This window comes from Hylobates moloch, unplaced genomic scaffold, assembly GCF_009828535.3.
Source record: "Hylobates moloch isolate HMO894 unplaced genomic scaffold, HMol_V3 SCAFFOLD_6, whole genome shotgun sequence".
In the NCBI taxonomy this organism is placed as follows: Eukaryota; Metazoa; Chordata; class Mammalia; order Primates; family Hylobatidae; genus Hylobates; species Hylobates moloch.
Window position 1 is genome coordinate 67252828 of NW_026652281.1, and position 20921 is coordinate 67273748.

At 36.1% G+C, this 20921-nt stretch overlaps 1 protein-coding gene across 1 annotated transcript in view; it reads right to left on the reverse strand.

Moving 5' to 3' along the window:
- Positions 1–20921, reverse strand: part of MSH3 (mutS homolog 3) — a 226955-nt gene that overhangs the window by 106981 nt on the left and 99053 nt on the right. The window contains exons 13-15 of the mRNA XM_058440757.1: positions 12644–12776; positions 6317–6504; positions 5429–5597 (exon numbers count right to left, since the gene is read on the reverse strand). Of these exons, the coding sequence (XP_058296740.1) occupies positions 5429–5597; positions 6317–6504; positions 12644–12776 (490 nt within the window). The remainder of the gene's footprint in view (positions 1–5428; positions 5598–6316; positions 6505–12643; positions 12777–20921) is intronic.

Below are 20921 nucleotides of genomic sequence, written 5' to 3' on the forward strand. Positions count from 1 at the left end.
CTCTTTTTTTTTTTTTTTTTTTTGAGGGACCTCCAAACTGTTCTCCACAGTGGTGGTGGTAGTATTAATTTACATTCCCACCAACAGTGTACGAGAGTTTCCTTTTCTCCACATCCTTATCAACATTTGTTATTGCCTGTCTTTTGGATAAAAGCCATTTTAACTGGGGTGAGATAATATCTCCTGTCATTTTAATTTACATTCATAACATCTTTATAGATCCAACTGTGCTCTGCAAATAAGGTTCTCTGAAATCAGCCAGGAAGCAAGTGAAGTTCTATCACATCATTCATTTTTAGCCTTGGTTATATATTATCTCTTCTCAGTGTGCTTGCATTCCTGTATTATTACAACCAAATTCAGGCTGGGCACGATGGCTCACACCTGTAATCCCAGCACTTTGGGAGGCTGAGGCGGACAGATTACCGGAGGTCAGGAGTTTAAGACCAGCCTGGCCAACGTGGTGAAACCCTATTTCTACTAATAATACAAAAATTAGCCAGGCGTGGTGGCAGGCACTTGTAATCCCAGCTACTCGGGAAGCTGAGGCAGGAGAATCACTTAAATCCAGGAGGTGGAGGTTGCAGTGAGCCGAGATCGCGCCACTGCACTCCAGCCTGGACGACAGAGCAAGACTCTGTCTTAATAAAAAACAAAAACAAAAGCAAAAAAACGAATTCAATGATTCATTTAAATAAATTTCTAGCAGAATGGAACCCAGAAGCTGTGTGGTTATAATTTTGAGAGAACTATGAGAACTTTTTCACATTTATCAGTTTTATTATATGCACATAACTTCAGGTATTTATAATGTTCATATTAATAACAGTATCAACATGGTTCTTGAATTTATTTTTCCCATTAATAGAAACACTGTAGCTTTTACATTAATTATATTAAGAATTAGTGGCTAATCTAAAAAATTTCATCCTTAGAAAACTGTTTTGAACTAGTGATGCCCTCATGTATAGAGAATTAATACAGTTTCAAATCTGCCACACCCACTTAAATAGTTAAGAGTCTAACAAGCCTCCTTTGGCTACAAAAAGTAACTTTTGAAAAACCACAAAAAATATCATTAATGGGAAAGATAAAATCACTTTTAAACTGTGCTAAATAATTCTGCTGTTTTAAAGTGTTCTACCAAAAGAAATGTTGGCTTTTTTGTAAAATAATTCTGGAAAAAGCTATGCTAAAGGCAAACAGCAAAATTCAGGAACAGACTGACTGGATCACTGATATTTGGGAAGGACACATCCAGATGCATAATGACTAACACAGAGCTCCACAGGAGTTAGTGGCTAAGGGATCGTGGACATTTTGAAGAAGGAGCACCTTGGGAACAGTTTGGACCACAACTATTCAATCTCTAAGTATCAAAAGTTCTACTCTAGGACCACAATCGCTACAGTGGGCCACCATATACAGAGCCAATACAGTGCCAATGCAGGGGGGGAAACCGCGAGAGTCAGCAAAGCACAAGTTAAACCCCTCTGGTCACATCCTCAGACAGGGTCTGGTCCTTGGATTGATCCTGAGTGTCCCTTTTCCCCACTCAGCAGTCCTCGGGGTTTCAGGCTGGGTTCCTCCTCAGAGTTGTCATCTGCTAGCTTTTCTTCTCTTCTATACTGACGATGAGATACAATATTTTTTTCCTAGCTATTCTTTTTTTCAAACATTCTAAGAATGAACAGGTAGGCCTTTGGTTTAAGAATTTTATTACTAAAGAAAAGAAAACTGACATAGAAAAATAGCACACATTCCAGTAATCTTAGAAAGCTCTCATAGCAACTTTTCCTGCTCTACAGTTCCTGACTTTGTTTATTAGGTGTTGATGTGAGTAGTCTGCCTTGATTCATTATAAGCAATCTCTCATATTCTTCTCCTGGGACCCAATTCTGTCTTAGTTAAATGTCAGATATTGTTACTCAATCTATATAGCCTGTGGTATCACTGGGCTGGCAACATTGCTAGGTTTGCCGAAATTCTCACTCCAGAAACTGCTGTTTTCTCCAGCACCACACTTAACCCATTCCTCCACTCCCCCACTTTCATTCTCTTAATTTAAGGATTTTTTTTACTATATTTTAAATCTAAGTAAAAAGTACTCAGATTTAACAGATTATTTTCCACATTTTATACAAAGTAAACAGGTATTTGGATATGCTGCATGCTGTCAATTAATAAAACTCTTTCTAAAGATTTTTTCCAAGATTTTTCTTTTTCCCTTAGTAATAATAATAACACTTATCAGTACTGCCCCCAATGTAAATATTGCCCCATTTCCATTCCATATTTCATTCAAGGTTAAGAGATAATTGGTCCATATTCATAAAATATGATAGAGACTGTAACAGAAGCAGTACACTATGTAAACTTCTGCTTTCATTACATACACACAATTCATACATACACACACACATTCATACATACACTCATTAGATAATACATAATAATGTATGTACATTATTACATAAAAATATAAAGTTTCTGCTTTCATTAATTTCTTCTAAGCCAATACTTACATAGTCAGACACAATAAGGCATCACACAACAAGGCTTTAGTATTCTAATGAGTATATAAAAGCTGGGAAGAGGTGAAAAATGAATGTTGTCAAAATAACACTGGATTAACAGACTGGCACATTTATCTAATTTTAGTAAAAATAACAAGATCCACATACCATCACATGGATCACGTGGGGCTGCTATAATGGGTCTTTTAAGGTTATTACAAAAGCCATATGTATAGAAATAAAATGTCAGAACAGAAAGGCATAAAGAAGCACCAATAAATGTAAAATAAGGGTTTTCCCCTCTGCCTCCCTCACTTCTCAGAGATAATCATATTTGATGGAGTCTGTTCCTAGTCCTTTAAGTACCTCTAAATAATTTGAGAATACCATTAGTCCTTTTTTTTTTTTTTTTTTTTTTTTTTTTTTTTTTTTGAGACAGGGTTTCTCTCCGTTGCCCAGGCTGGAATACAGTGGCACAACCACGGGTCACAGCAACTTCAGCCTGTCAGGCTCAAGTGATTCTCTACCTTAGTCTCCCGAGTAGCAGGGAGCATAGACACATTCCACTATGCCTGACTAATTTTATATTTTAGGGATGGTGTCTCGCTATGTTGCCCAAGCAGGTCTTGAACTCTGGAGCTCAAGCGATCCTCCTGCCTTGGCCTCCCAAAGTGTTGGGATTACAGGTGTGAGCCACTGTAGTCTTTTTTAAAACAGAATTTGATTAAAACAATTTTGAATATTTAGAATTCCTTTGGAGTTCCAATGAATATAATTATTAATTTTCAAAAGGTTTTCTGAAAGCAATTTTGTATTAACATTCTACTAAAATCCTAGAGGAGATTATTAAAAACCAACAAGAATCCATCTTACTATTAATAATGAAGAAACTTTGTTCCTCAAATTCATCAACTTAACCTAGTAAAGATAAAAGATAACTGATCTTCCTAATAATTTTTAATACAATTAGTTGATCTCCATGCTGTACTTTTTCTTAAACCTCAATGTCACATTCATAATGAATAACTGGTCTATTACCTCTTATGAATTCCTGATAATTTTCTCTCATTTTTACTCAAAAACTGCCAAATGAATCCAGGACCGTCTTTCCAAGACTTAAACTTTATTTTATTTTGAATACTATGAGCTCTAAAATATCTAGATTTTGTCAGATAAAATCCATGGTGTTGAGAATCCTTGTGTTAATATTTGGAATTAATAAATGGAATGAAATACTGATATTAATATAATAGAAAGACTAGAGTCTGGCAGAATTGGGCTGGATTTGTGCTTCGGACCTTGGGTAACTTATCTAACTACTCCAAACCTCGGTTTTATTTCCAACAAAACTGGAATGACCCTTTTTGGCATTGTTACAAGAATTAAATAATATATGTAGGCACCTACCACCGTTCTAGACTTTAACAAGTACTTGATAAATGGTAACTGTATTACTATTATTGTTATTATATGAGTAGTATAAGCATAGCACTTTATGATTAAAACGCACTTCCATGTATTTTAACTTAATTGGTCTCCATAATAGTCTTATAACAGAGGTAACTCTTCCATGGTCATATAGCATGTAAATGGTAGAACTGGCACTTACAGTTAGCTTTCTCCACTGTAAAAAAAAAAAAAAATATGTAGTAGAAAAGGCAGCCACTTTTCTACTACATATCTTTTATTAAAGTAACTAAAGCAGTGTTGATCATCTGATTTTAAACCAATAGCCAGAATAGTGGCCTTTAGGCCAGTTTTCACTTTGCAAGGTCATGACTGCATAGTAAAAACAAGAGTTACAATTAAACATTTGGTATTTGTCTGTTCAGACAATAAACATAAGTATAAATATTGTCAAATCATTTTTCTGTTATATAGAGCTCCATGTGGCATTGTGAATGTCTGCTGAGTATAATATCTTAATAATTTTAGTTCAGAAGACAGGTTGACTTAATGGGTAAATCTAAGAAATAACACAAGACTAATAAACATTTTAATGAACATTCTCAATTAATGTAGAGCTTCTTATTTCAAATAACTATACATTCAACAATCTTTTGGCAAAACACACAAAACAATGTAAATGTTTAAAAATTTGATTTGAAATTAAGTTCTTCCCCACCAGAAAAATATCTATTTTTTAAAAATCCTGAATAAAATGCTCATTCTATAGAAGTTAACCATAAGTTTCCTAATTTGGTATTTTAATAAAACAGAATTTCTCAAACTCCCTCAGTTTGAATCTTCATATTTTATTAAACATAAGATATAGGAGTAGCACACCTCAAGACTCAGAATAGGATTGAAAAGTACAACCATATTTAAAGGCATACTTCTTCCTTTTCTGGTTCTCATTCAGACATTACTATCAAACTTTAAACAGAAGTACACACCCCCAAGAAACACATTCTAAACAGTACCATAATTTTATAGAAGACTCACTAACTGTAGTTTTTCACTCTAGACTTGTTTTTTTTTAGCAGCTATACTCTTAACTTTAGGAGGAAGCCCCACTGTTTAATCACTGTATGAGCCAATCAACACAGGCTTTGTATCATTTCATCATCTGTAAGGTAGGGATCAAAGACTAACTTCTCTTTCCTGGATTTAGAACAAATGAATTCTATAAGTTGCTATTCATAGTAATTGAGATTTTCTATAATATAATTTCAACAGATAACGCTAATACACATATAACATTAAGTTGCATTACTTTCACAAGAGACTAATAAAACACCATCATTAAAATAATTCTTATCAAAACAAGTTATTACAACATATTTCCAAGGAACAAAACAGAAAATTGGAAAAGATAATACATATCCTATCCTCAGATTTTTATTTACATTTTAAAATAGCTTTTCTACTAGAGGAAAACTAATAGAAAATAAAAGTAAGTTTGACATTACCTCCTGTCCTGATACTGTCACATATTGTGCAGAAGGATTTTTTAGTATTCTTCGTATTTCTTGCAAATGCATTCGGATCTCGTCAATAACACCTTGAATTTCATCCTTCCTCTTTTTTATTGAAGGGAAGTCAGAAAGATCTTTAAATAATTCAGTTTTATCCCCAACTCTAAAAAATCAAAAAATGCAAATACATATTCGAAGTTTATTAACTACAGCAGTTATCGCTTATTTTTCATAGTGTGATGAAAGAGGAAAGCACTGGAAGTCAGAGAAATGTGGTTCCAATTGTCACTAACCACTTATGGGTTTGTTTTTTAACTTCTCTGAGGATGGTCAAAATTACCCTAATATCATTTCTGCTTTTTAAGTTCATGATTCCCATGGTAAAACCAAGAGATAAATTATTTGTAGTTTGCCTATGCAGAAAACAAAGACAAATGGAAATGTCAAATCCTATTTCATTTATATAGAATGTTTTGTGCAATACGTTATAAAATAACTACCTTTTAAAGGATAACTTGGCTTTTACAGATTCTAAATATAAAGACATCTCTGGAAATATAGGAAATGAGTATAAGATATCTGACACTCATTTTGGGGTTAATAAACTACTACTGCTTGGCTTTGCCTGTGTTTTACCTTTCCATCATCTGATATGTGGGGGAGTACTATATCTATCCCAATGGTAAACTGCCTAAATTTTAGATAGCAAGTATTCCAGCTGTAATGTAACACCTTTAGGGTCCAATCACATTTCTAATTATATATGTACTCATGCAACGTCTATTATTATTCTAGTAAAGATTAAGAATCCACAAATCAAATGGCAAATGCACTGAATTATACTGACTGGTGAAAAGGAAGAATTCAGGGTCTGGTACTTACTTGGCAGCTTGTTCATTGAGTATCTTTAAGTAATGCTCCACTGGACTGAGGAGTTCAGGAATTTCTAAAATAATGGTCCGGAGCAAGTCTGATTGAATGTGGGAATTAACAGCAGGTATTATTGCTTGAAATTCTGACTTTAGGTGATATAAAGTTTTGACAATCAAGAAGAACTCTTGGGTAGAACACTGAAAATAGAAATTTTTTTATGAAATAGCATAAGATACATGAAAATGAAGTTTAATTAGTGATCCTTTAAAAGTTAGAATCAGAATTGAGGAAAGTCTAAATTTTCTATTAACTAGTTAGTTGAAATAAAATATCACTGATATTTTCTAAATGAGGTTAAATACTATGTAATATTTTAAAGGTATAAAGGAAATAATTTTAGCTAATGAAAACAAAGCCAATACTTGTTTAGTATTTTTTCATTTTAAAATAACATAAACCATATAGCAAAAATAGGTTAAACAAGCTGAAAAATGTGAAGGATAATATCTGTAAGACATAACAGACACAAGGCAAAATTCTCCCAAACATAATAGGCTCTTACAAATTGACATGAAAAAGATGAATAATCCAAAGAACAATGGCTAAACAAACTGAATATGCAGCTCATGGAAAGAGAACAGCAAGTATGTACACGATTATCTTCATATATAAAGACAAGCAAATTAGAAATGCAGGATAGCATTTTTCACTTATCAGAATGTCAAAGATTTAAAAGCTTCACAATAACCATGTAAAAGGATGTAAAAGAAAAAAAGACACTTTTATATACTATTAGCAGAGGACTAACCTTTTTGAAAAACAACTTGGCATGTCTTCATAATAAAAAAAGTGCATATAACTCTTTGACTAAGCATCACTTTAAATAATTTATCTAAAAATAGACTAACAAATAGTGAAAAACATGTGTGTCTGAATATTCATAGTAGCGCTGCTTATAATTTAAAAAGATGAATAAGGAATAAATATCCATCAGTTGGGATCTTATTAGGAAAAACTCATGCAGTGTGTTACTATGAAACAGCTAAAAGAAAATTAAGATCTGTTTGTATCAGTATAGAACTACATAATTTCAACATACATTGAATATATATAGTATGTTTATATCATATACCATATATGTATATATTTTTATGTATTTACATGGTAACACTTTCTTTGTGATTCTTTAAATGATATACATTATTCTATATAAATAAAAAATCTAAATACCAATAAAAATTTTAGGAGGTAACACATGTGACTTACTCTGGTTATCTCTGGGTAGTAGGTATGGAGGGGTGGCAGAGAGAGACTTTTTACCCTTTACTGTATACCCTTGCATACTACTGTAGTTTTTTTTTTTTTTAACATGAACATGAATAATTTTTACATCATAGCTTCTGGTAAACAGAGTGGGTTAAACACAGGCATCTAATTTCTCTCCATCTTGAAACAACAGTTAAGAGATTGTTTAAAAAGGCATAAAACCAGCTGGACGCAGTGACTCACGCCTGTAATCCCAGCACTTTGGGAGGCTGAAGCAGGCAGATCACGAGGTCAGGAGTTCGAGACCAGCCCTACCAACATGGTGAAACCCCATCTCTACTAAAAATACAAAAATCAGCCAGGTGTGGTGGCACTCGCCTGTGATCCCAGCGACTCAGGTGGCTGAGGCAGGAGAATCGCTTGAACCCGGAAGGCAGAGATTGCAGTGAGCCGAGATCGTGCCACTGCACTCCTGCCTGGGCAACAGAGCAAGACTCCGTCTCAAAAAAAAAAAAAGGAAAAAAAACACACTAGAAAAGAGGACAACAGCAATATGTTAGAAGCTATAAAGTAAACAGATAAATAGTAATTGACTTAAAAGACTCAAGGTACCTGAATTTTAAACTGTCCTTAAGGAAAACTGAGACACAATTTACATCAAGAATCCAAAAAGACTTGTGTACCAATATGGATTCTGCCCTGCTAGGGAACTTCTAAAAATATTAATAATATCTTCCATGAAATAGAAGATACTACAACCATGAAACAAGATGCTACTTTTAAAAAGAAAAAACATTTGGAGAACGAGAAAACAAAAATTTTTGGAAATTAAGGTATAATAGTAGAAATGAAAAATTCAACAGAAGAGGAAGTAAAGATAATGAAGTCATCTAAAACCTAGAATTTTATACCAATCCAAACTACCAATCAAATGTGAAGGTAGTAACAACAACAACAACAAAAAAAACACTTTCAGACATGAATGTTTCAAAAGATTTACTTCCAATATGCTTTCTCAGGAAGGTTCTAGAGGATATACTCCACCAAAATGAAGAAATAAACCAAGAGGAAGACATGGAATATAGAAAATAAAAGATTCAACTCAAGGGAAGTAAAGGGAATCTAAGATAGTACTATACAACAGATATGGGGACAACCAGTCCAGACTGGATCCAGTTAGAAGGCTCTAGAAGACAGCTCAGGAAAATAAAACTGATAGAATGTTGGCTGAAAAGAACTGTCTGGAGATAAGAAAACAATTTAGGGGTAAACTAATAAGGCACATAATAAATAGTATACATGAAATAGATTAAGGCTAAGAACATATTCAAAAAGGTAATTACTAACCACAAAGGGTGAAGTAAATTACATAAAAAAATAAGAAGTTAGGTCCAACTGAGCAAATGTTGAATTCTAAGTGTATCACGAGGCACTTTTCTCCAGAAAGACCCCCTCCCCACCCCATACAGGAAGCTGGACTGTACATAAATGTGAAACCTGGAAGCTTTTTGGCCACTAGTCAATTAACGATACCTTTTAACAAAAGTAAAGAACCAAATATAGACATTTTCAATATAATTTTGAATATTAACCTCTTGTGATTATTGTAATCCCAAGAAAATGATTAATTTTCCAAGCTGAGACATAATGTAAAGTTAAGTCAGCAACAGAAGCAAGGTGAAAACCAGTAGTGCTTTACAATCATGTTGAAAGCCACAGGCAGCAGGTTGTTCTCAAGTTTCTTAAGCAAAAGAACTCAAAAGAAGCTGCAAGAAAGCTGAGGATGGGTAAGTGGCTGCCCCTGAATTCACTCTCCAGGAGTTCCGCCTTACTTCTGGCAGCAGCTGTCTCACTGGGAGAGCTTGAGCACAGACCCACAAGTATGGAGGCAGGGCCTCACTGGACACAGGATGGCAAGGACCCCAGCTTAAGTGCCACACTGAACATGCGGCTTTGGGCTTATTCCTGCCTAGCTAAAAAACGATTTTCACCTAGAAAATTCTGAAAACACTCTCCTCAACATTTGCTAAGTGTGATTATCCTTTAAATGTGTTCACCAGCCTTGGCAGTTACTTAAGAATTTCTTACAAAACAGTTCTTGAGCAAAGTTAGTATGGGTTCCTGTGACTAGCACTATTTACAAGATTTGAATTTAACATTTTGCCATCAAAAGAAATGTTTATTTTAGGCTAAGCACAGTGGCTCACACCTGTAATCCCAGCACACTGGGAGTCCAAGGTGGGAGGATCTCTTGAACCCAGGAGTTGGAGACCAGCCTGGGCAACATGGCAACACCTTGTCTCTACAAAAAAATACAAAAAAAAAAAAAAAAAATAGCTGGGCATGGTGGCACGTGCCATTGTCCCAACTACTCAGAAGGCTGGAGGCTGAAGCTGTAGTGAGCTGTGGTCGCACCACTGCATTCCAGCCTGGTTGACACACTGAGATCTTGTTTCAAAAAAAAAAAGAAGAAGAAGAAGAAGAAATGTGTATGTTACACCAGAATCAGCTCACTTGAGATCCTCTACCATTATCACCATAAAAACACCTATTGGTACATATTCCACGGCACTTTCCACAAAACCATACAGCCTATGCTAACCACTTCCCACAACATCCAGTGTTCCTTCTCATTTTATGAATTTCACATAATTGGCACAATCTGTACCCAAGACATCACCCACTATGTGGTGTACACAGTAGAAGCTTATTTAGAGTAATCTAATAATAAAGAACAGACATATGTCTGACGGTGTGTTCATAGAGCCAGCCAACTAATCCATAAAACACTGGTTTAAAGCATTCAGCTTTCCTGAAGTTGGTTTGTTACCAGATCATTTCTACTCTTCACCCTTAAAACTAATCTTTAGGTACATTCTTGTGCAAACAAACACTAAAACAGCAACAAGGAATGGCTTTCAAGTGAGTTATAAGTTCCTTTAGTAAAATATATTTTGAAATTCCAAAATAAGTCATTCTTGCACTGCATACTGAGTTTTGAAACTTTTATAAATACACAAACCCTGTGCAATACAAACATCAAAGTAAGGTTTACAAAAAGGCAGGAAGGTGGAATAGAAATCACAGCCCCATGAACTGATGCTGCCATCTTGATGCCATGGACACTTTGACTTTGTTCATTTGAGTAGCCACTGAAAGATTTTCAGCTTTGCTTCTGTTTTCAAATCTCTGACAACTGTCAGTGAATCCTTTGAAGTAGTTAAGGCAAGGTGCCTGGAGATCTGTTGTTTAAAGAAGGTTAATATGCACCAATTTTCAGGCTCTGAGCTAAGGATACAAAACAACAAATGGTTTGGCACCCACATTGCAACTTCAAAAAGGTCTACCATAAAACTTGCGACTATCAGCACAGCTTCTGCTATTGCCAGCAAAACAATAACATGGTGTACCCAATAATGATGCAATAGGCTCCCCTGACCCCATAACCAACTCATGTATCTTTCTCCCCAGGATCAGTATTTCCAATTCTGGCTTGTGCATTGTTTTCAAATTTAGCTGAAGCATGTAAAACAGTTATGTAAGTCCTCTTGGGCACCTCAAGTATTCTTAGAAGCAGTACTTACCATTCTAGTAAAACTCTGTAGGGGTAAAAGGGGATGAAAAATATAGAAATACTAATGAAAAATTGGTCACAACTAAAATTTAGGCATATTGGCTGGGCGCGGTGGCTCATGCCTATAATCCCAGCACTTTGGGAGGCCAAGGTGGGTGGATCACCTGAGGTCAGGAGTTCGATACTAGCCTGGCCAATGTGGTGAAACCCCGTCTCTACTAAAAACACGAAAATTAGCCGGGCATAGTGGCGGGTGCCTGTAACCCCAGCTACTTAGGAGGCTGAGACAGAAGAATCGATTAAACCTAGGAGGTAGAGGTTGCAGTGAGCCGAGATCACGCCATTGCACTCCAGCCTGGGTGACGAGAGTAAAACTCTGTCTCAAAAATAAAATAAAATAAAATAAAAATTTAGGCACATAAAAACGGTTTTACAGTAAAATTATTAAATTGGCAAGGAGTTACATTTGGAGGAAAAATAAAATTTGCTTATGAAAAGTGGCAACGAGAAAAAAAAAATGGCAGTCAAGATAACTACATCAAACACGATAGGGTCCAAAAGACACAGCCAATGAAAACACAGTCAAGAATCCTGGGTCTAAATACAGATTCTGTTACTAGCAAGTTACTAAACCTCTCAGCATCATCATATTAGCCAGGGTAATTCAAGTGGTTGCAGCATTTTATATATATACATATATATACACACACACACACACACACACACACACACACACACACACACATAACATTAGATATAATTTCTTATTAGTAAGAAGGTAATAAAAATACTAACTTCTCAATGTCATAAAGTTTTGATAAGGAACAAAGAGTATAAGGTATGTGAATGACTTCTGCAAAAAGTAAAACACCATAAAGAGTTTATAGTGTTTTTTATCATTTAAAAATATTAATAATTTTTTTAATTTTAGGCATATTTTGAAGATAACCTAAATTATTTCCCTAACTGTGGAAAATGACTCATTTTTGCTATGACTCAAACTGTAAAGCTTAAGTGATAAAAATCAAAATAATCCTTTACTCACCTTCAATATCCAAGCTTGTTTGCATACTAATTACCACCACAGATGTTATACTAGCAGATTTTTCCTTAGTTTAAGAAATAATTTGTTCTAAGATCAAAAGAAGTAAGGTTTTTTTTTTTTTTTCTAAAATAACAAGTCTACATAAATTTCCTATTTTGATAATAGTCTGTACTTTCAGGATGAAACAGGAGAATACCCTATATTATAATAGAAGGGCCTCTATGTTGCTGTAGTTAAGGCACATGAGAAAACTTTATTCTCTACAATGGAAAAATTGGAATAACTCTAAATTGTACTATTAAAATTTCTGAGGATTCAGCTACTCTCGCATGCTATTTGTAAGACTTTACAAAATAAAATAACAATAGAGCTCTCAAAAGTTTTCTTTTAATATATAGTGTCCTCAAGCTGAAGAACACTGTCAGCTTTAATAGATTTCTATCACACTTACTTTTTTGTGATAAATGCTACAGAGTCCTCTCTCTATGTCGGGCAATTTACGTAGATGATTTTCTATCTGACCAAACACACTAGATTCTGAATGGAGAACTTCAGATACAGCATCAAGCCGGGCATTTATTTCCCTGTGAGAAAAGAGTAATAGCAATAATCAGGTATGTTAGGAATTCAGAATGTAGACATTTCCCACTCTAATGCCCAGGAATGTGACACAGCCACTTACTAGGCACAAAGGAAACTCCTCCTTCATAGTGAGACAGTCAGGTGGGAAGGGCTCCCTGACAAAACTCCAATGGGTGTATGCATTGAGAGGAGGGTGCACTGGGGTGGAGACACAGAAGTTCATGCCTTTGGCAGCAGGGAGGAGCCTGGCCCCCACTCCTCCTGGGTGGAACCTGGGATTACAGTCTGTGAGGCGGGAAGCATACTAGCAAGATTCTCGCTCTGTCTTGGTGGAGAGTCCTTGTTTCCCTTTTTATTGCTTTTCGCCCAATAAATTCTATTTTTCTCCTCCTTCGAATTGTCTGCGGGCCTAATTTTACATGGCTGTGTGATAAAGACCACCCTCCCCCAACCCCGGTCTTTAGCTGAACTAAGGAAAAAGCCCTACAACAATATATCTGGTCCTTCCATGCCTCTTATTATTATCTGAATCAAAGAGCAGGTATCATAGAAGGAAATTCACTAGCTGGGTTTGACAAAGACAGGCTCACCAAGCAAACACAAAGACCACATTTCCCAGTCTCCCCTGTAGTTAGGTATGGCCATGTACCTGAATTCTGAAGCATGGGTGGGAATGATGTAAGCCACCTCCAGCCCTGACCCATAAAAACTTCCTGAATAAGCTTTCACATTCACCTAATCCCCTTTGCCAGCTAGGCAAGCTTGTGAGCCGCATGGTAACTCCATCAGCCTGAGTCGACAGTGGAGCAGAAAATCCACCATTCCCGGAACTGTTACCAACTGAACTTATATTAGCAAGAAATAAACTTCTAATGTAGTTAAGCCACTTAGATGGAGAATTTGTTTGCTGATAGCTTGCATTACCTTGGCTAATATAATAGTTCAACAATGACCAACAAGACGACTTAGTGGTGGTGGTGATGGCTGAACTGACCAACTGTTTGAATGAATTGAATTAAACATATTGACCCTGACCAAAGATTGGGGAGTAGCAATAGAAAGTGCAGAGGATATGACATTCAGATACATAGAAGATCAGGGTTGCGGGATTTTACCAACGGCTACACCTTAAGTGATGAGTCAACTTAAAACGGAAACCTGATGGACTAAATGTATCCTCAATGAGATGTGGTCCATGAAGTACCTATAAACATCAAAGGCCCACACTAGGGATAATGGCCATCTGTAGTATTAAAAACTAAGATAAGTAAACATGTCTGGTGAGTAGTAAGTCCTCAGTAAGGATTTGAAGTGTTTGTAAATGAATGAATGAATAAATAAACAAGTGGATGAAAGAATGAACTGATGTTTTGGGGGAAAGGAGGCATCAGCCACTGAATAAACATGCTGTCTCTCAAAATTCTGTTGACATCATACACACTGATATGAAGAGCAAATCTTAGATCAGGATCCTGGCTAGATTACAATCAGACTGAGGACTTTCGATTTAGTTGAGTGCTTTTGTCTTTATTATCCTTAACTACCTGTGAAATCATGCCTTTTCATAATACAGAGCTTCTATACTAACTTCAGGCCTCATTTTTGTTCCATTTTTCTCTGGCTCATACTCTTGTATGCAGAAGGACCATTCGTTAGTATGATGCAGGAGAGCAAGACAGAGCTTTGTACACACAAGGGCTGGCTCTTCCATTCTCAGCAGGGTGGACTCTGTAATCCATGCACCACTCTCCAGCTCTACTGCCACTACTATAGTCTAAGTCAAAATCATATTGAAACAACCTCCTAACTTTCCTCCCCACTTCCGTCCCTTTTTCCAACTCATTCTCCACACTGCAGCCTGAGTGGTTTTCCTAAAGCCCAAATCTGTTCATGTCATATCTCTGCTTTAAACCCATCCATGACTTGCCATTGATCTTAGGTTGAAATCGAGAATCTTTAATTGTCCTAAAAAACAACTGATGCCTGTTTAGCTGTCGGGTCTCCCCTGAGATCATGTGTCACTCTCCTCCTCCTACTCTAAGTTCCAGTCAGACTGCGTATCTTTCAATGACTTAGTTACACCAAGCTCTCTGACATGGAGGCTTTCTCATTTGCTGCTTACTTTGCCTACAAGGTTATTTTCCTCTTCCCTACCACCCACCAGCTACACTTTGTCTGGTGAACTCCTACCCTCTCTTCCTCTGAAAGGCCTTTCTAGATTCACTAGACCAGACTTAATCCCTTTACTATCATTTCCCATACTACCATCTTTTCTCTTCTCATAATGGTAATCATAATTGTATTTCTTCTTCAATGGGAATTTACTACTTCACTGTCTTTCCTACAAGACTGTAAATTCCGTGAACACAGGGGTCATTTCTTATCCCTACATTTCAGGATAACAATTTGTGCTCAATAAACAGTTATTTGATTCAATTTCATTCTGAAGACTACATATAAAGTAAATCAAGATGAGCTGGAAAAAATAAATTTTCTTTGCAAAGGGTTGTTGTGATAAAATAAACCAATGTTTTACTCTAACATTTACCCAAAATGTTATACAAATATAAAGTTTTACTTTAATAACTCACTCCTGCATAAATGAAAGATGACACCAATTGGAATAGACTAAGTTGATGCTACAGATGGTTTGAGGACTGATAAAATAATGCCATCTGTGAACGTATAAGACAGCCTACACAAATAGCTACTGTCTCAAAAATTAAAGGTTTTCTGAGATATAGAAAGATACGAGCAAGAGTTTAATAAAAATCTAAGTCATATTTATGAAGTCTACCAGAAGATTTTTTTAATAGATATAAAACTATAAATTTCTTAGAGACTTGAAAGGTTAGGCCAAGTTGGTTGGAATCTGGGAAAACATAAAGGAAAAGGTTTTTATTCTAGCCTAGTGCCAACACAGGCAAAAGCAGTATATTCACTATCAATCAGTTTGGTTTTAACCCAACCTCCTTTAAGGACTACCTCAGAGGTTGATTCAAACCCAGGCTCTGCCATTTACCAATTATTTAGCCTTGCCCTAGTTTCTCCATCTATAAAATGAGAAGAGCAATGGGCCCTAACTCTTAGTGTTAGTACAAGAATTCAATGAAATAATACATGTCAGGTACTTAACATAGTACCTGCTACATCATGACAACCACTCATAAATGTTTACTGTTACCACATCGTTACAAATTTTGTTCCGTAGACACCACAAAGAACAGCATGGAAGAGGGATAAATAGCATCCAAAATATGAGCTCAGAAATAACTATGTGTGGACAAACCTTAGGGCATAGATATGTAAACAGGTATTTTGTGCAAAGTGAACAAGTGGGAATTATACAAGAAAAGCTAGTCCTGGGATCTTGAGTGCTAAACCTGACAAGCAGTAATGATCTGAAGTACTCGCTGTGCTGAGACTGGACAGTAGGTTGCATTGAGAAAGCACACTGTAACTATTAATAATTATGGAGGTCTAAATGGGCAGGGAGAGAGTGAAAGGGTATGTGGCACTGTTCACCACAAATTTCTCATCACTGCAGTTAGCTATAATTCCATCTTTAACTCCTATACGAAGATCAGAATGGAAATAAGCAAGAATGACTACATTTTTAAAAATTAAACAATTCACATACCTTAGAATTGTTCTTTAATGTGCAGTAGTAACAAGACCTTCCAAATAATTGTAATAAAACAGTATGTCAGGCCACACAATAAAGAATTATTATTTTAGTGCAATTAATGTGAAATGGAGTGATAGCAACAGGAAACAAAACTGGAAGAAGCATCATCAACTGGATGATGATAAAGATATTATTCCAAGATACCTGATAGTATTCTACGGTTGATCTTACTATACAACTTAAATTAACTGAAAGAAGGCACCTGAGTCATTTCATTCCATCTACTGAACAAACAAAAAGACGAGGTCCTGGGGATGACAAAGATTCATCTTTACTACCAAAAATGCAAGGACTAAATGTGAGTGTCACTGGAGTCCTTCACATTTGAAGATAAACTAGGTGGTGACGTGAGTATCTACAATGTGTGGCTGTCACTCAGAAACACAGAGTGTGACCTATAGCTATTGTCAGTGATGGAGTCAGTACCTACTGGTTGGTACTGTGAAAATGCCTCTATAATTCAAACTTAAGATAATTTTGTATAGTTAGATATATTAAATAAGATCTAGTATTTGAGAGTGCAACAGGGTGACTACAGCCAACAATTTATCGTACATTTAAAAATAACTAGAAGAGTATAATGGGAATATCTGTAACATAAAGAAATGATAAATGCTTGAGGTGATGGATACCCCATTTACCCTGATACGATTATTATACATTGTATGCCTGCATCAAATATCTCATACACCCTTAATATATAGACCTACTATGTACCCACCAACATAAAATGTTTAAAAAATGTTATCTGGTGGGGGTGGGGAGCTGAAATACAAACTGCTGGGGGTGTATTTTTTGTTTGGTTTCGTTCTACTGAAGTTTGGCTTTAAAGACGACACAGAACAAGTAAATTAAATTCAGACATTAACACACTGGTCATGTGAAATGGCTAAACGAACCACCTAAATAATCTCCTGTCAGAAACATGAACCATAGGCCCTTTCCTAGGATCTCAGCATCATTAGACCTATACAGCTTCACCTTTCACATACAACATTCATTCTTACATTCAACGAACAATTACTGAGTGCTTACAAAGTACTAATTGTACAAAGTGGTAGACATTAGGGCTATAATTGTTAACAAGAGAGCTTTGCTAGTCTACAAATAATTTACACTCTAGTGATGAATAGTAAAACTTTTAAAAAAGCATTAATGATAACAATGTAATAAGATCATAACTGGGTTATGATCTAGGTACAATGGGAACACAGGCCAGGAGTATCTAATGAACAAATGCAGTTTTAGGATCAGGGAGGATTTCCTGGGGGTAGCTATTGAGTAAACGATTAGCTATTGTCTATAAAAGATTAGTGGAAAATGGAGGGTGAAGGTTTGAAAATGTGACCGCAGGAGCTGGGATCCAAGGCTAATAGTTTGGATGCACATAAGGACAGTGTCAGGAATACCAGTTAGAAAGCTGTTTCAAAAATCCAGAGAAGCAACACTGAAGGCCTGACATTGCCACCCTATGCTGCATTCTAGGTAATTTCTTCAGGTATTATCTTGCATTTCAGTTATTTCTTCTATTCTTGTTTAACCCATATCCTGCTTTGTTGTTGTTGTTTTTTCTTTCCTTCTTTTTGGAGTATAAGATCCATTCTTAGTTAAGTCATTCTTTTTTTAATTTCAATAGTTTTTGTGGCAGAGATGGTTTTTGGTTAAATGAATGAGTTCTTTAGTCCATTCAGTCTTAAAGAATTGTCTGTGGTTCCTTTTTAAATCAATCTGAGCCCTTTTGATAGTATTTATTTTCTATGCTCATATTTTTTATTCTATTTTGTATTTTTTTAACTTGGTGATTTATGTGAGTACCATCAGACTGTTTTAAGTAAGTTTCACAGCTTGGAAATTGCCAGACCACACAGAGTATAAACTGAAACTGAAAATCTATGAGGGAGGGCCTGTGGTTAAGAATTCTTAGAAACATTTTCCTCAGGTAAGAATAGGTCGAGACGTATTTGTCACCTCTCTACTGAGACCACAGTCCTTTGAGTGTCTCAAGTTACTATGGTATCTCTAACTTAAATGGACCCAAGACCCTGTCTCCTGTCTCCTGTCTCCCACAAGGCAATTGAACCCCAATCCTTTTGATTACCAAGATCTGCAGGAGCCCAGAGGGCAGCTGCAGCAGTCAATTCACTTCCATTTCCAGTTCCTTTTTCCATCTGTTCCCTCAGTTTTTCCCTTGTTTTAAATACAGATTCAGCAATGTCCTAAAGGGATATTTGTTATGCTTGATCCAGCATATCTAGTTATTTCACATAAGGAGATATTTTATGACATTAAAACCACAGGAAATGAAGTCTTCTTATGGCATTTTTGAAGAGCGATATTTGGAAAATCCTCATTAATAAAGGCATAAAGATGGAGAAAGATAAAGCAGGAAGGGCCAAAAAAGAAAAGATATTTATCTCCTTCTCCTCATTCTCTCCAATATTCCTCTTTCTCAGCCCAAATGAAAGCTGCCATTTGCTGCAGGTCGTTTGTGCAGGTCTAGAGCTCATTGAAGGTCCTAATGTTGAAGAACAAAGCAGAGGTCAGCTAAAAGTTCCTGGATGTTAGTTAATCCCTATGCACTGACAGTCGGGACCGACAGTTGGGTAAGAGGCACTTGGGTTCATTTTGTTCTTAGCAGCAGCAGTTCCTCTTTTAAACTCTCATTCAACCCGGCAGAGGAAAGGGGCACCAGGTCAGTCCCAAGCAAACACAGCTCACAATTACGCACCACCTGCTACTCTCCCTTCCCATTTCCAAGCAGTAATGCATCCCCGGGGGCTGAGTAAACCAGAGTGACTGCAAGTGAACACTCGGTTGGTGGCTCATGGAACATGGGAAACCACAAAGAATACAGAGGGCTTCCCAGTGTAGCTCATTTTAGACGTTCCAGAGTTAAAAGTGACATTTGGTTTCATTAACACAAATTAAATGTTAAGTGGAAGGAAATATGCAACATTCTATTACTTCATCATTTGGGCCAGGGTAACAAATTAGAAATACAACCATTAATACTCCAAACATATGGGTTTACCAAAAGCCATTTAATGTAGAGAACATTGACCACTAAAATGTACTTAGTGCATCAGAAAGTCATGCAAAAATGTAGTCAAAGATCTATTTCCTAACACAAACCATTTTCTATTCCCTTAATTACGTGACTTAAATGCCAAGAATTATCTTAGCAAGCCTAATTCCCTAAAGCAGTTTTCTAAAAATCTAATTTGACTTATAAAGGTATTACTCATTTGCTCTAATCGTGGTATTGAGTTATAGAGTGAGTAACAGGTAAGTATTTTTTAGTACAAAAGCTTCCACTACTTGTATCTCTTCCTCCTTACTAGTAGATTATACCTTGACCAGATTAGATTAGAAATTCCCTGAAGCTGGGAATGCCACCTTGTCATTGAGACTGAATAATACAAAATTTAAAATAACTATCTTATACTACTAAGGGAAAACAGCCAAGTACAAAGTACTGGGTACATTATGGCTCCATCTAAGTAATAAGGAGGGAAGAGATTTCATATATATATATATATATATATATATTTCATATTTGCTTTTTTAAACAAAAGGTTTCTGGAAGTATACATGACAAAGTAATAACCATGATTACCTAGTGGGATCTGAGCAGATGTGGGGCAGGAATGATAAGCAAACATTTTACTGTGAAACTTTTCACATTTTTAAACTTTTAAAGTATGTGAAGATATTGCCTGTTCAAAAGTTCAAATAATTTTTTAAATGCTAAGAAGAATGTACAATGGAATTGAAACAACAAAAACCATCTCTGGCAACAGACTGCTAGGTATTCACTAAACATTTCTTTCTATTCCTTGAAAAACAAGCAGACATTTGTTAGCCCCCATGCAGTAAGGTGTGACCATCGGAATGCGTTCTGCTTATAATCAGATTTAGGCAGAAGAGTATGTGCCAATGCAAGGCCTGCCTCACATAAAAGCCACAAACATATATCCTCCCTGTTCTTTCTCCTTCCACTGGCTGAATATCAGTTCTCAAGATGACGTTGGAAGCTACATGTTTAAGACTGAAGAGCCTTGCCCATGCCCATGTCCTGAATGGTATTGCCTAGGTTTTCTTCTAGGGTTTTTATGGTTTTAGGTCTAACATGTAAGTAAGTCTTTAATCCATCTTGAATTAATTTTTGCATAAGGTGTAAGGAAGGGATCCAGTCTCAGTTTTCTACATATGGCTAGCCAGTTTTCCCAGCACCATTTATTAAATACGGAATCCTTGCCCCATTGCTTGTTTTTGTCAGGTCTGTCAAAGATCGGATGGTTGCAGATATGCAACATTATTTCTGAGGGCTCTGTTCTGTTCCATTGATCTATATCTCTGTTGTGGTACCAGTACCATGCTGTTTTGGTTACTGTAGCCTTGTAGTATAGTTTGAAGTCAGGTAGCGTGATGCCTCCAGCTTTGTTCTTTTGGCTTAGGA